This window comes from Monopterus albus, unplaced genomic scaffold, assembly GCF_001952655.1.
Source record: "Monopterus albus unplaced genomic scaffold, M_albus_1.0 scaffold174.1, whole genome shotgun sequence".
In the NCBI taxonomy this organism is placed as follows: Eukaryota; Metazoa; Chordata; class Actinopteri; order Synbranchiformes; family Synbranchidae; genus Monopterus; species Monopterus albus.
The window spans coordinates 801,201-814,306 of NW_018128054.1; the positions used below are offsets into that span (position 1 = coordinate 801,201).

Below are 13,106 nucleotides of genomic sequence, written 5' to 3' on the forward strand. Positions count from 1 at the left end.
GCAAGACATGACCTACATGTGGGCGTGGAGATGACAGCGTAAGCAGACAGACAGACAGCTTTGTGAGCTTGGCAGATTCTTAACAACAACAGCCTGTCTCTGAGGTCAAACCACTTTCACCAGAAGTCAGGATGAACATTATATTATGCTTCTCCAAAGCATTACATAAGATAGCATGATTGTGTGTTTTGTTTTGAGAGCCTGCACTAGTGCAGACGTGTATAGAATTAATTCACAGGGAGAATCACTGCAGTGCCAATCATCATTTATTGAACAATATATTGTAATATGGATTGAGAGGGAGAGAAACAGAACCACCTGGATTTCTCTGCAGAGTTCCTGGGGTCTTTGTCTGTCTTCTTAATTCTTCACATTCACCCATGCGCTCTCCAAGTCTAAGTCTGTCTCTTCAGCTGTGCAGCATCCTAAATAGCTATCTATTTCCCAACTTCCTCCAATGGTCCAGGTCTTCCATCAGGCCCCTACCCTGGTATCATTTCTCTATTTTTGGGAAACCCCTACAGCCTGTTACTGAAAAACAGAAACTGGACCCCATGATCATGCAGAGAGAGAAGAACACAGAAGAACAGAGAATTCTGACCATACTTAAAGTTTAACTAACATTGGCCTAATAAGTATTAACTATATCAAGTTTGCTTTTACCACTACAACCTTAACAGGAATAAATTCTGTGGTAGGCTCCGGTTGTGCATTGACCGTTGCCTGATAGTAGCAGGAGAATAAACATGCTTGGAAACCAATTAAATAAGATCTAGTTCTATGGTAAGAAAAACTAAACAAAACACCTTTATTTTAAAACCAGCTGTCAGAATAATTAAAATCCTTAGGCTGTATGAGTGGACATGTCCTGAGTAGACATACCTGTGTGCAGACAGCAATGCAGAGAACACCATTGCTGTGTTTCAGTTACAGGAGGAGAAACAACTTCATTGGGTGAGTGTATTTCTAGCTATGGCATAAAACTATACTTGGTCATATAAAACACATTTACAGGCTCAGTACGATTCTACACAGAAAAACACAAATGAAGAGTAGCACTGTCATCTCATTTCACTTGGCTTTAGATTTGATAAAGCTTTATTAACTCAGTGTGATTATATTAAAAACACTGTTGATCCTTAGGCATTGCACATGAAATCAGTCTTACCTGGGCCACTTAGGGCTGAGCCGGAAAGACAAAGGGAAGTTACCAGCAGACGTGCTGACACTGAGAAATAACCACCACATCAAAACTAATTCCAAAAGATAAAGTGTAAGAACATGGTTCTACTTTTATGCTGATGTTTTTGACCAAAAGGCAACCACACACTGCACGTGCTAATCGTGTACACGCCAATGTGACAAGTAAACTGTGAAATCCAGACAGACATTTTTATATAGCAGAGTGCAATGTGAAATCAGAAGCGCCTATCTCACCTAGTAACAATGATATACATAGCATGAAATATCTTATTGCTGTGACAGATCAACAGAACCAACATTTTTAAGTGTCACACAACGTTTACTACAAGTGAAAATGAGCATTTGTCTGCTCTTCATTAGGCCTCTCTGAAGCATCAGGCACATGGAAAGGCATTATCATTGTTTCTGAGAGCTGTGATAAGGTGTCAGTGTATGTTCCAAACTGAACGTAGAACAAAAGTTTAGTGCAGGGCCACTGTTTTTCAGCAGCAGCGCCCTCTAGTGGCAAAACAACAACTATGTCTGATTGTTAACCATTTAGATGTAATAAACTGTTGTTCCAAAAAGGACCACAATATATGCAGGAGGTACTGCAGGAGTAACACGTTACTTTAAACACCCCTATTTATCATTTATAAGCACTATGTAAACTATAAATAAATTACAATAATTAATTATTAATGTATTTGTCAACAAATGTAACTCTTGCTGTGGGCACCAGTAATTAAAGGGTGGTGTATAAATAGATAATGAATGACAGTGCAGAAAAACACAGATGTAATAATGTAAAATGAGACAGAATGTCTGAAAATACTGAATAGAAATAAACACTTAAATGTCCCTGAAGCGACATTTTCCTGTTGTGTGTGATAAATCATTTAATGCCATAACAAAGACCAAAAATAAATACTATATAGAGTTGCAAAATATCCAGCAATATGTTGTTCAGGAACCTACGGCTGAAAAGGCATTAAAATCTGATCAGCAAGGATAAGACAGTAAGATGGCCAAAGCGGTTTGAAGCTGAAATAACCTCAACAAACTCCATTAAGTTGCAGCTGTCCTGAGAGAAGTGTAAACTCAACATCAATAACATCAACACAGCCTTCCACAGTCATTGGCCACCCCTCGCTCTCTCTGCCTCCCTCTTCATTAGCCACCCCTCGCTCTCTCTGCCTCCCTCTGGGGCAGAATAAAACAGGCCCCTGTCCATCCCAGGGGATGGACATGCTTTCCTCAATCAGCTCCCTTCCTCCAGTCTCATCAAGTGTTAGGATGGCTCGAACACGGAACATCAGCTCCCTTCCTCCACTCTCATCAAGTTAAGGAGGTACAATGTGAGTTAGCCAGGCAAACCTGACATCAAGTTAAGGAGGTACAATGTGAGTCAAAGCATGGAAGGCTTTTACGCTGCCTTTGTCGCTACGGAAATGGCCCTGTCCATTTGCCAACCAGTGCTTCCTGTGGGGGGTTACATTTTTTGAGACTGCAAGATATTCAAGAAGGTTTGTCTCTGGTCACAGAGAAGACAGGATTTTTTTTTTCTTAATACAGCCAATACAGCATATCTAATCCTCTTGTTTTACTGAATGGTGTATTTCTTACAATCCTCCTATAGGCTGCCTAGAGCAGTTGCTGAGTCAGTACAGTGTTACTGAAAGTGATGATCTGCCATGTCCCTCATGGATGACTCACCACATTTACCCCATTTGTTTCCATGGACACATCCTTTTCCTCTTCAGAGATCTCCCGGGACACGTGTGGCCTCATCTGGAGTGCACATGGTATAAAGAGCCTGTCAATACATTGAAGTTGCAAACGAGCCAGGATGCTTAAACATTCACCACACATCAGTGAAATAATTTGGGATATGGATGTGGGGGAGGTAAAGGGTGCTCTCCCATCTTTCTAGAACAATTAGTTGGATGATCATGGGTAAGACAGTAATGTTTCAAATGTGGCTTTAGGTATTAACTGTTAACCAGGACAAAACAGTCGGTTACAGCCAAATCCTGCCGTTGTACTTCAAAGACTTTCAACCCTGAATGAACACAATATCGCTATTGACTTATGCGTTTGAAAACTTCTAAAGGTCATGTCCAGTGGTGGAAGTAGTATTCAGATATTTCACTTAAGTAGAAGTAGCTCTACTGCAATTTTAAAATACTCTGCTACAAGTAAAAGTCCTACATTCAAAAAATCAGGAAAACGGTTCAGGAACACAGCAGAGATCCAGGCTGGCTGTGTTTTAAGGTATAATAAAAGACGCAGGACTTTCCCTGTGGCTACAACACTTAAAGAAAACAGGCCTTCACTAACTGCACTCCAGCATCCTGGCATTTTTCCAGGCCAGGAAGTTCTTTTCCTGATCTTAAGTGACCTCTGCATGCCTTTCACTGCAGAGGAGGCTGAAACACACCGCTGTGCCACAGAACTTTTGATTGAGACCTTTGTGGCTGGTATGCAGACACAAGGAGCTCAGACATAGAGATATTACACATATTCTAGCTGGAACAGTTGGTTACATGCAACAGGATGGGCAAAAGGCATTACTGGGCCAAATAAGAAGCCACATGTCAAATGTGGCTTTAGTTGTTGATAAAAGGGGACAGAACAACTGTCTTGTTCAGATACAACAGTAGCAAATAGCACAAGTATCCATCTGTTATCCATCCATACATAGTTTGTGTCCAAACTATGTACTGGTACACAATTCTTTTAATGAATCTCCATAGACAGTGGAAGGCTGAAATGATGTTACTGATGCTGAGTTTACAATTCTCTCAGGACAGTCGTGTCATACTGAGCCTCATAATGAGCATCCATTTAGTTTTTATAAGCATAATAGGAAGATGGAAACAGTCCCTGAGAGGTTGTGAGTCAAACCAAAGTACGATCACACACACAGTAGGGGGTACCTTGATGATGACCCATACGAGGGTGACCATGATGATGCCGGCCAGCACAGCGGCAGAGATCACAACGGACACCAGGACCAGATTGTTGTTTGATGAGTTACATGTCTTGCTTGGGTCTGTAGTTGGAGTGGGTTTTTCTAGAAATTGCATTCATGTATTACTAAAGTGTTAAGTCCCAGTTACATATTCTTCACTCAAAATGATACTAAAGCAGAAAGTGCAAACTGTGTGTAAACTGGATTTTTAAAAACTCTTTATACCTTTAATTAAAAACAGCAGACATGGTAGTGGAGTCAAAAACTACACTAAGTTCCTGGAAAGTATGAATCTGATAAGTCAAAGTAACTTTGCATGTACCAGCAATATGTGAAACCCATAGATTTCCTCCCTGAATACAAACAGCCTGCTAAGCCTTCCCTCACTTCAAACCTGTCACCACTGAACTAGAAGCTTACTGTTAGAACACATTATTAAACTACTGTAGTTGTAACACACTTATTGCACTTCTAGATTCATGTTGGATGAACTGTCGAACGTGTTCTCTTATATTGAAAAGAAAAGACTAATATAAAGATATTTCACAGTGTGAAATTTATTATGCATTAACGTGGATGAACCATTGTTAAAAAAAATGTGTCCAGTGGAATAATGATGAGGTTGATTTGTAAGCATAATAGGTTTTGTGGCTAAATGAATAAAAGGATGAGGCTCACCTTTCACCACCAGCAGCACAGACCCCTTGCTTTTAACGTTTAATAAATCACTGGACTTCCCACCCATCTCCACGTATGAACACCAGTATGGGCCTGTGTCTTCAACGGTCAGGTTTTTGATGAGAATGTCCACATTGGGGAATGCTCCATTTAGCTGAACTCTGTCCTTAATTTTGTCTGAAATGATAGGGGGTGACCGCCCCATTTTGGCTGCTTTGGCAACTCCCGATGGGGCAGAGGGCTGTGGTGTTTCCTTCTGCTGCTCTTGCTGGTCTTGCTCCTCTTGCTCGGCTTCGTCGGGGCACTCTACAACACAAAGACGACAGCTATCCAGAGTGCCCAGTATTTAACTGAATGCAACTGAAGACCATTTCAGGATGACAGAACAAACAGCTTTACAAAATGTTGAATATACTGTGGATTTGTCCAAATATAAGTGTTTTATCTGGTAAAATAAACTGCAGTATAACTATAAGTAACTGTAGCAGGGGACAGTAAAATGTACTCAGCAGTACTGCAGCACAGAGACAAAGGTCAATACAGTAAATCACAGAAAAGCTGATGTGGAAAAAACAGTGCTTAAGGTTTTCAGGCTAAAACTGTAAATTGTGTTAAGAGGCGAAATGCCTTCATTTTATGTCTTTTTAAACTGACAGATTTACAAAACAAAACAAAACAGTGACATAGACCATAGATAGGATCTAAAAAATCCACTCTTCCTTTGGATAAACTAGGGACTAAAATTCTGGAAGCTGAGATAGCAGCTACTGCTACTCTGCTAAGCTAGGTTAGCTACATTTAGCAGGAGTAGCTCTTATTCTCCATGACTGGAGTTGGCTTTTATTTATGTGGGTAACAAACTAAATCACCACAATGTTAATCTGTCAAAGTTGACAGGATTTCAATTACAGGAAATGAGTGTGGGTTTAGCCAAGGCTGGCTGTCTCTCCAGCTAGCTTTAATGAGGTTTAACTATCTTGCTTTGTAGTCTCTAGCTGTAAAACAGCAAATTTAACATGCATTTTAAAAAGAAGACTATACATAGCTTCTGCATTTTGTAGGTTGGAGTACTTATTAAATAAGGTTAGCAGTTCTATAATACAGTACAATCCAGCCCATTAGTGCCTGAATTGCTGTAGAGGTTAAACCAAGAGTTGGCACATTTTTGACTTAAATGTTACAACTGAATGAAACATTTTATTTATTCACTGGTTTTAAAACCTCGTTCAGGCAGAGAGCACACTTAATTCCCAAATACTCTGCTTGACACTAGAGGGAGTAGAGTGCTTGCTGTGAGAGTTGTATAGTTAAAGGTTTAAAACTGGTACCACGTATATTAGGACTGCAGAACCTGGTGAACCCAGAAGCTCCCATAGTTAAATTCTCAATGCCTGAGCAAGACGGCATCTCCCTGTCCGAACTACTCTGTGTGAGCAAACACAGTTACTAGTTACACTGTGTTAAACTGACTGAAGTGCTCAAACTTTTTGATGAACATATTAACACTATTACAGACACGCAGATCGCTAAGTGCACACAGATTCTAATCACATGATTTTCAGATGTTCTTAGAGATGTGTGGTCAGACCCTCTATTATCCGAGGAGCCAGAGAGAAAACACACCAAAGACATCATGTGATGTTGACTTAGAACATGAGAACATACAGTGTGTAATGTATCATGTATGAACCATGGAGCTCTTCACTGAATAAACTCATGCTGTTTATGCAGAGTGAGAGTGTGAAAGGAGTGTTCAGGACACTTACCGTCATTTGTTTGCTCTTGGCCGTTCTCACCCTACAATGAAAACAGCAGAAAAAAAAATTTCAGATCCTCACTGAACAAAAGCAACTTATTCACCAGCATATACAAATGTTTTTATTTTCCTATATCTGAATAATATTATGTCCGCTTTGTGACAGCAGAGTACCCTGAGGAGGTGAGATGTTATATACAGTATGTCTAGTACATAAGCCATGCCTTTGTTTTTCAGGTGGACCCCTGCATTCTCTGATGACTGATATCCTATTTCACTGTCTTAACACTTCATTGAAATTGGTCAATCAGAGGATTCTACCCATGTCAGGCAGTGCCAACGGTCTCATTCCCAGAATTAAATTTAAACCTCCACAGGGATTAAATGTCAGTGGAGAATATGTATGAAAACAACAACAACCTGGGTCAGTTTCAAATACATGGATAAAAGCCATCCACCCTCATTGAATTTGCCACTGAACTATTTAGAATTAAACTTAATCTATGGCCATGTGACTAGGCTGCGGCTCCGTTTTGGAAACGGTGTTTGCCAGACTAGATGAGAGGTACCTCTCGTCTCTGGTTCCACAGCATGGCTGCCCCCGAGTTGTGGATGGTGATCAGTTCTGGCTCAGGGTTCTTGGGGAAAAGAATAGGCTGCTGGCATCGCCTCAGTGGGGCTGAAGGCTCCCCGCACAGGGTCCCTGTGGGTGACCCGCCTGGGAAAGTGAGACAGAGCAACAAACTTATTAAAGCCTGAGCAGACTGTAATACATTACCTTACATATGCATATTTGATTTTATTTTTCCTTTTGCCCAGTAGATTTTACTGGAGATAGATGGGAAATACCAGAGACAGATGACAAAACATGAGTCAGGCTTCAGAGTCATACCATATGGACACTAATCCAATTAGCCATCTACCCCAGACTCCAGTGTTTAGAACCCATGCCCAACATTCAGAGATTCACCTTCTCAGATTTGATAAATTTGACTGAAACAACAGGAAAAAAAAACCAAAACAAAGGCTCACTGAGAACCAACAGGAAACATCACCAAATCAGGCGTCTGCAACAGACCCAGAAAAGGACTGGAAAGCTTCAAGAGAGACTAAATGAATGCCAAAACTCCCATAACCCTGCAGCGCCTGCTTTCTCCTTTAGCGGAAAGAGCAAAGAGCATTAAAACCCAGTGTTTGGCCCACTGTGGGGAAGCAGGCTGTGCTAACCAAAGCCACATAAGGTAACAGCCCTGCTCTAGCCCTCAGGGCCAGGGAGGGGACAGACTGTCTTTGTTATGAGGGCTAGACACGGGAGTGGCCATTGTTGTCAATGGAGTGAAGTGAATCAGCACTGTTGTCAGTCTCTATCACTCAAGAGAGGTTCTTCACTGCCAGCCCTACATTTCTAAGTCCGATCAATTCATTGGACAGTGACCAGTGACCAGCAAATGGAAGAGGATTAAACTAGATTGATGGGCTAGACAGCAACGCATTATGTTATCATCACTCCAGCACATAGCCTTGGACTTTAATGTAGATATTATCACCAACTGTACTGGTCAGCAAGTGTGGAGACAGGAACAGTAATCATCTGCTGCTGCTAGCTTTGGCTTCCTCTCTGATTACAGAGTCATCCTCCTGTGGCCAGAAGCTGAGGCCACTGGAACAAACCAACAGCTGTGGTATCTGAAAACCCTAAAATCCAAACAAACTGCCAAAGGTTCTGAGCAAATAACAAAATGGTTATGTGTCAGCATACTGTAAATTCTGTAGTCAGGTTTTTTTTTTGAGCTCCAAACATTTAAGGACTGTTGTGTGAAGAAACACTTTATACACTCAAATCAAAACGTCATGAGTTTAGCCAAATCACAAAGAGCCTTTTGGCCCTTACTTGCCTTGATAGTCATGAAAATGGTTTTAGGTTTGTTCACTTGGGTTTTGAGATCTCACACTTCACTGATCAAAGCACTGAAAGATGACACTTAAACACAAAAGGATCAGAGAAAATATACCGGTTGTTCCGGATAAACCACAGACCTTCCTGTGAACAGTTACTTTTCAGAAAAAAAAAAAAAATCATCCCCATGAGAACTTTTCAGTGACGTCTGCAAAGACACCGTCTTGACTTTGTCTGAGGCTGTCAGGAGTAAGATTTCTTAATTGTGAATGACATAATATACAGCACTGCTGTATTTACCTTTGATCCTAACCAGAACATACCTTCAGTGATTATGAAAACCCAACTACCAGGGCTTCTTTGTGGCTCAGTGATCATAGATGCATACTATGCAAAAGTGTGAATCCATGGTAAGATCTTTGTCACATTTCCTGCAATGCTAATATCAGAAAAATGCTAAATATAAAGAAGTGTGCTCCAAATAATGTTAATGTACACATTGCAAGAGCATGTGCTATTATAAAGAGACCAATTACTATTCTGAAGGGTGCAGCATTAAGAAGGTACTGCAAGGCAACCAAGCAGACACTGTTACAGATGGGCTTGAACATATTAAAGGCACATCTGTCCACTAAGAAAGAATCTACACTGGACAATATGCCAAATCAAACAAACCTGTCCATCTGCACTAGGAGTTCATAAACAGGCCAGCCAGAATGCACAACGCTTGTAAAACCTGTTATGGTAATAAATCTCGCTCATTCAGGCAGAGACAAATATCCTCATCAGTATCCGCTGAAGTGAGGCAACTAGGAGAAGCCTTGCCTGAACTTGACCTAAACCCAAGTGAAACAATACAAGCAGGAAAGGGCTTTACTGTGAGCAGCTGCTGGCTGTAGAGGTCAGAGGCTGAACTGATGATTTTAGGGTAAATCCTTCATTGTCCACTCACCCCACAAAATTGATACACCATGTAAATGGTTTTCTACAAAGTGGTCAGTATGAAAATTCCTGGCTTGTGAGTAACTTCACAGCCTTGAGCTGAAATGGAAACCTGCTGTTGCAGAACTTGAATTTTCTTCTTTATGCACTTAGTGAAATTGTTGAGCCTTTAACCAAACAAAGACTAGCTGAGTAAAACATTTCCACCCTTAACTACAAGCAACAAAGATAATGCATAGTAAACAGTCATGCTTGCCTAAAACTTTACCTGGATTATTATGAACCTACTGGCAGGCACAGTCAGACTAATGTTTTCGTGTTGACCTTGACGTTCCCCTGCTGCTGCGTTTACCTGCTCCTCCTCATACACTCAAAATAAAACCTCTCTCTACAAGGCCACACATTTCACCAACTGACACATATTTAAGGAACATTCTGGTTTCCACTGAGGGCTGAGCCTCATCCCATTTAACAAAGCCTAGCTTCAAATTACCCTTACCCTATTACACCCGAGTGTAATAGCTTTTTGGCTATTACACTTGTGGGATGTTCTTTCTGACAACCTCAATGGAAAAAAAAACTAAATAACACTGTGTATTTTTTTTTCCTAGCTTTTTGCTTACTTAAGGCTTCTCTTAGTTTATTCTACTTTAACGAGACTGAACCTGCCCTTAAAAAAGTGCCTATGTGCCCTCCTTGGCACAAACCTCAAACCACTGCCAACATTACTTTGTAAATCAAAACCCTGTTGTTTTCATTCCTTCGGTTCTGACATTATCACACCGACAATGAAAAAAGAGGGGTTAGATTGATATAAGACTGATTTACTGGGTGGATTGTTCCTCCGATGAGCATGAGGGTCCTCAGGTTCTGCAAAGATACTGGAGGCCATCTTGTTCTTGCGCTGGGGGGTTGTGTTGTCATCTGTGCCAAAGGTGAAGCTGGAGTCCCCACCTGGCGGTCGCAGTACCCTGGGAGGGAACAAATGAACGATTAGTTGATTGACATCCAGTCCAACATGCTTCCATCCCCCACTCTTTAGGCCAAACTAAAGCAAGGCCCATACCACTGATCAGCTGCACAGTGGAAAAGAAATCAATAGTCAAATAAAACATGAGAATGCCTCAGGCTACTTACAGCCTTCTCCCTACTCCACCCTAACACTTTCGCACACACACAAAACACAAAAACCCACAGGCTACCAGCAAGGTCTCTGCTCTCTAAGCCCCGGCTGTCAGCATGTCAGACAGACAGTCTGAATCTCTGTCCTGCAGCTGACTCCAATCGCATATAATCACAGAGCGAGCTGCCTCTCCTCAGCTTAAATTCCTATGCAGTGACACATGAGGGGCTGGTGTCCATTCCTGGTGACATTATTAAATGAGTAAGTTAACTTCAGTGTCCTTTGTGGGTCAATATTACACAAAAGAGGTGAAAAGTCTAAGTTAATATAACAAATAGGCTGCTCTTAAACAATGCAGAGAGTTTGCATGCAGACCAGTGCATGTTAAACAAAGCCCACTTTCCACTGACATTCCTTCTACCACAAGCTGAACAAAAGGAACATGATAATGAGTAGGGAAACCCTTTTTTTTCCTCATGCTGTGCTGAAAGGCAGTTTGGGTGGACGAAAGAAACTGATGTGTTCACAGAGCTCCCGCTGGACCCCTCCCTCTTTTTTTTCTAGCAAACTCTCCTCTCCTGAGAGTCCCTGAAGCCACCAGCTGACACACTGAGCAGCTGTCCAAGGGGCCAGGCAGGCAGATGAGTCCAAAAAGCAACTCGGCTCTCAAAGCACAAACACAAGGAATGCAGCGGTAGAACCGGTGTGAATTTTATCAGTCAATTTCTATATACACAATTAGTGTTGCACACGTTTGGCTGTGACAGTAATGCCTAAACCAGACTTCACCTCCTGGCCAAAGGATGAGCTCATGCTTTCCACAAAGATTGCAACAGGGGGAAGCTTTTAGCTGCCTGGCAGGACCCCACCCTAAAGTTAAACTTCAAATATTGTCAGTGAATTGGCATTAATGTTTAGAATCTGAAGAACAGCTTCAGGCATGTGGTAGCTAGGTCTGATATGGCTGAGCCCCAAAGCTAAAGATGGTATGTCTGATAAGGAAGGGGGTAGGAGGCTTTTGATGGCCTACTAAGATTTTAGCCCAATTCTGCTTTAGTCAGCCAGCAGCAGGGATGCCCAACAGCTTGTAAAAAGGGCTTTAAGGAGCACAAGCAAAGAGCTAAGATGTAAGATTTAAAGACTAATCTAGCTCAAAGCCCCCACCCTAGCCCCTGCATCATCTGAAAACAGTATGCCACTTCAACACGCCTATATGCTCACTCAGCAAAGGCAAATAGTAATAGCATTCCCTAAAAATATGGTTTATAAGCCCTATAATCATGGCCTATTTATCAGGCAGCCACACTTATGGGCATTTTCTTTGCATGGTTTTCACTGCCAAGGGGGAAGAATGCATCCAGCCGAGACGAATCACTTACTGGTAAGCTATGACTGCATGCATGGACTCTTAAAATGTTATTCTATTGATATAAAGATTTAACAGATATCGTGAGTCTGGCATAGACATCATAATCCATAGAAACCAAACAACTGAATTTATCTTACTTTCTTTAAACCTCCATTCACTAACTAACAATGAACCAAATCAAAGATAATGACATATGCAGACCCACATCTAGTCTAGGATTCTTCCTGTAATCCATCACATATTTGGGCTGTTGCTCATTAGCTCTTCCTTTGGCCCCATATTGAATGAGCACACAGCTAATAAATCGGGGATAACATTATTCCTTATACTCCAAAGAGCAGCACATTTAGAAATCACCACAGTAAAGGAGCTGAGACTTGAACTACAAAAAAAAGTTATCTGTAGTCGGCCACAGCCTGTTATGAGCTAACGTTGCTAATTTTGTCCATTTCCCCACAAAACAGGTAGAAATTCAATTCAAATCAATTCGGCCATTTGGATTTGACCTCTTTTTAAAATCTCGCATATGTCTAGTTATTCTACAAATCCCATACAGACTAACCTAACTAACTTGGGGAAGCTAAAGGCTACGGTGCACCAGTCACCCAATAAGATTAACGTAATTAGCAAGACTGTGTGACCGTTAGCTATCCAGAAAAATCCCTCGCCAGCCACCAGCAGGCTAACGTTGAGGGAACAAGCTGCCTTTAGGCAAAAGCAGAAAACGGGCGTCTGTTAGCTGAGGCTTGCCCACATCCCACTTCTTTTGTTCCTCCGTCAAAGGTTTTCAGCTCCTTTTACCTGGAACTGTTTTTAGCACCAGGCTCCATTCCTTGAAAGGTGGTTGTCGTTGTCATCTTTAAGGAGTATTTCGATGTCCTGGCAGTAACAAATATTCAATAACAAGCTAATACAAAAAAAAATCCTCCACCTTCCCCGCAGATATGCGACGGGATGTCGACTCCACCCGACACTGAAAAACATAACGAAGACCAAATCCGCTGGTTCTGCGGTGCCAGCCCACTAGAACCAGCCCACAAGCCCTCGGCCCGCTGTGATTGGACAGAACATCACAGAACTCCTCTCTGATTGGTCAAAACATCCTAGACCTCTTCTCTGATAGGACAGAACCTCAGGGATCGCCTCTGTAGTAGGTAGCAGCTCTCAGCTTCATGTTCACACAAG

At 41.6% G+C, this 13,106-nt stretch overlaps 1 protein-coding gene across 1 annotated transcript; it reads right to left on the bottom strand.

Annotated features, from left to right (window-relative positions):
- Positions 1–2,571: 2,571 nt before the first annotated feature.
- On the bottom strand, positions 2,572–12,920 carry LOC109969492 (uncharacterized). Its single transcript, XM_020616410.1, has 7 exons — positions 12,723–12,920; positions 10,258–10,400; positions 7,160–7,308; positions 6,601–6,631; positions 4,835–5,140; positions 4,122–4,258; positions 2,572–2,973 (listed from the first exon to the last, which is right to left on the bottom strand). Exons 1-7 carry the CDS (start codon positions 12,776–12,778, stop codon positions 2,884–2,886), a joined length of 912 nt encoding a protein of 303 aa, XP_020472066.1. The 5' UTR covers positions 12,779–12,920; the 3' UTR covers positions 2,572–2,883.
- Between the last annotated feature and the right edge of the window lie 186 nt (positions 12,921–13,106).

Bases quoted from the DNA above. Each gene is read 5' to 3' on its own strand.
- LOC109969492 (XM_020616410.1), bottom strand. From the start codon at position 12,778: ATGACAACGACAACCACCTTTCAAGGAATGGAGCCTGGTGCTAAAAAC. The intron at 6,632-7,159 runs GTACCTCTCATC...TTTTCATTGTAG, and splicing joins TGTGGAACCAGAGACGAGAG to GGTGAGAACGGCCAAGAGCA. The intron at 5,141-6,600 runs GTAAGTGTCCTG...TTTGTGTTGTAG, and splicing joins CCAAGAGCAAACAAATGACG to AGTGCCCCGACGAAGCCGAG.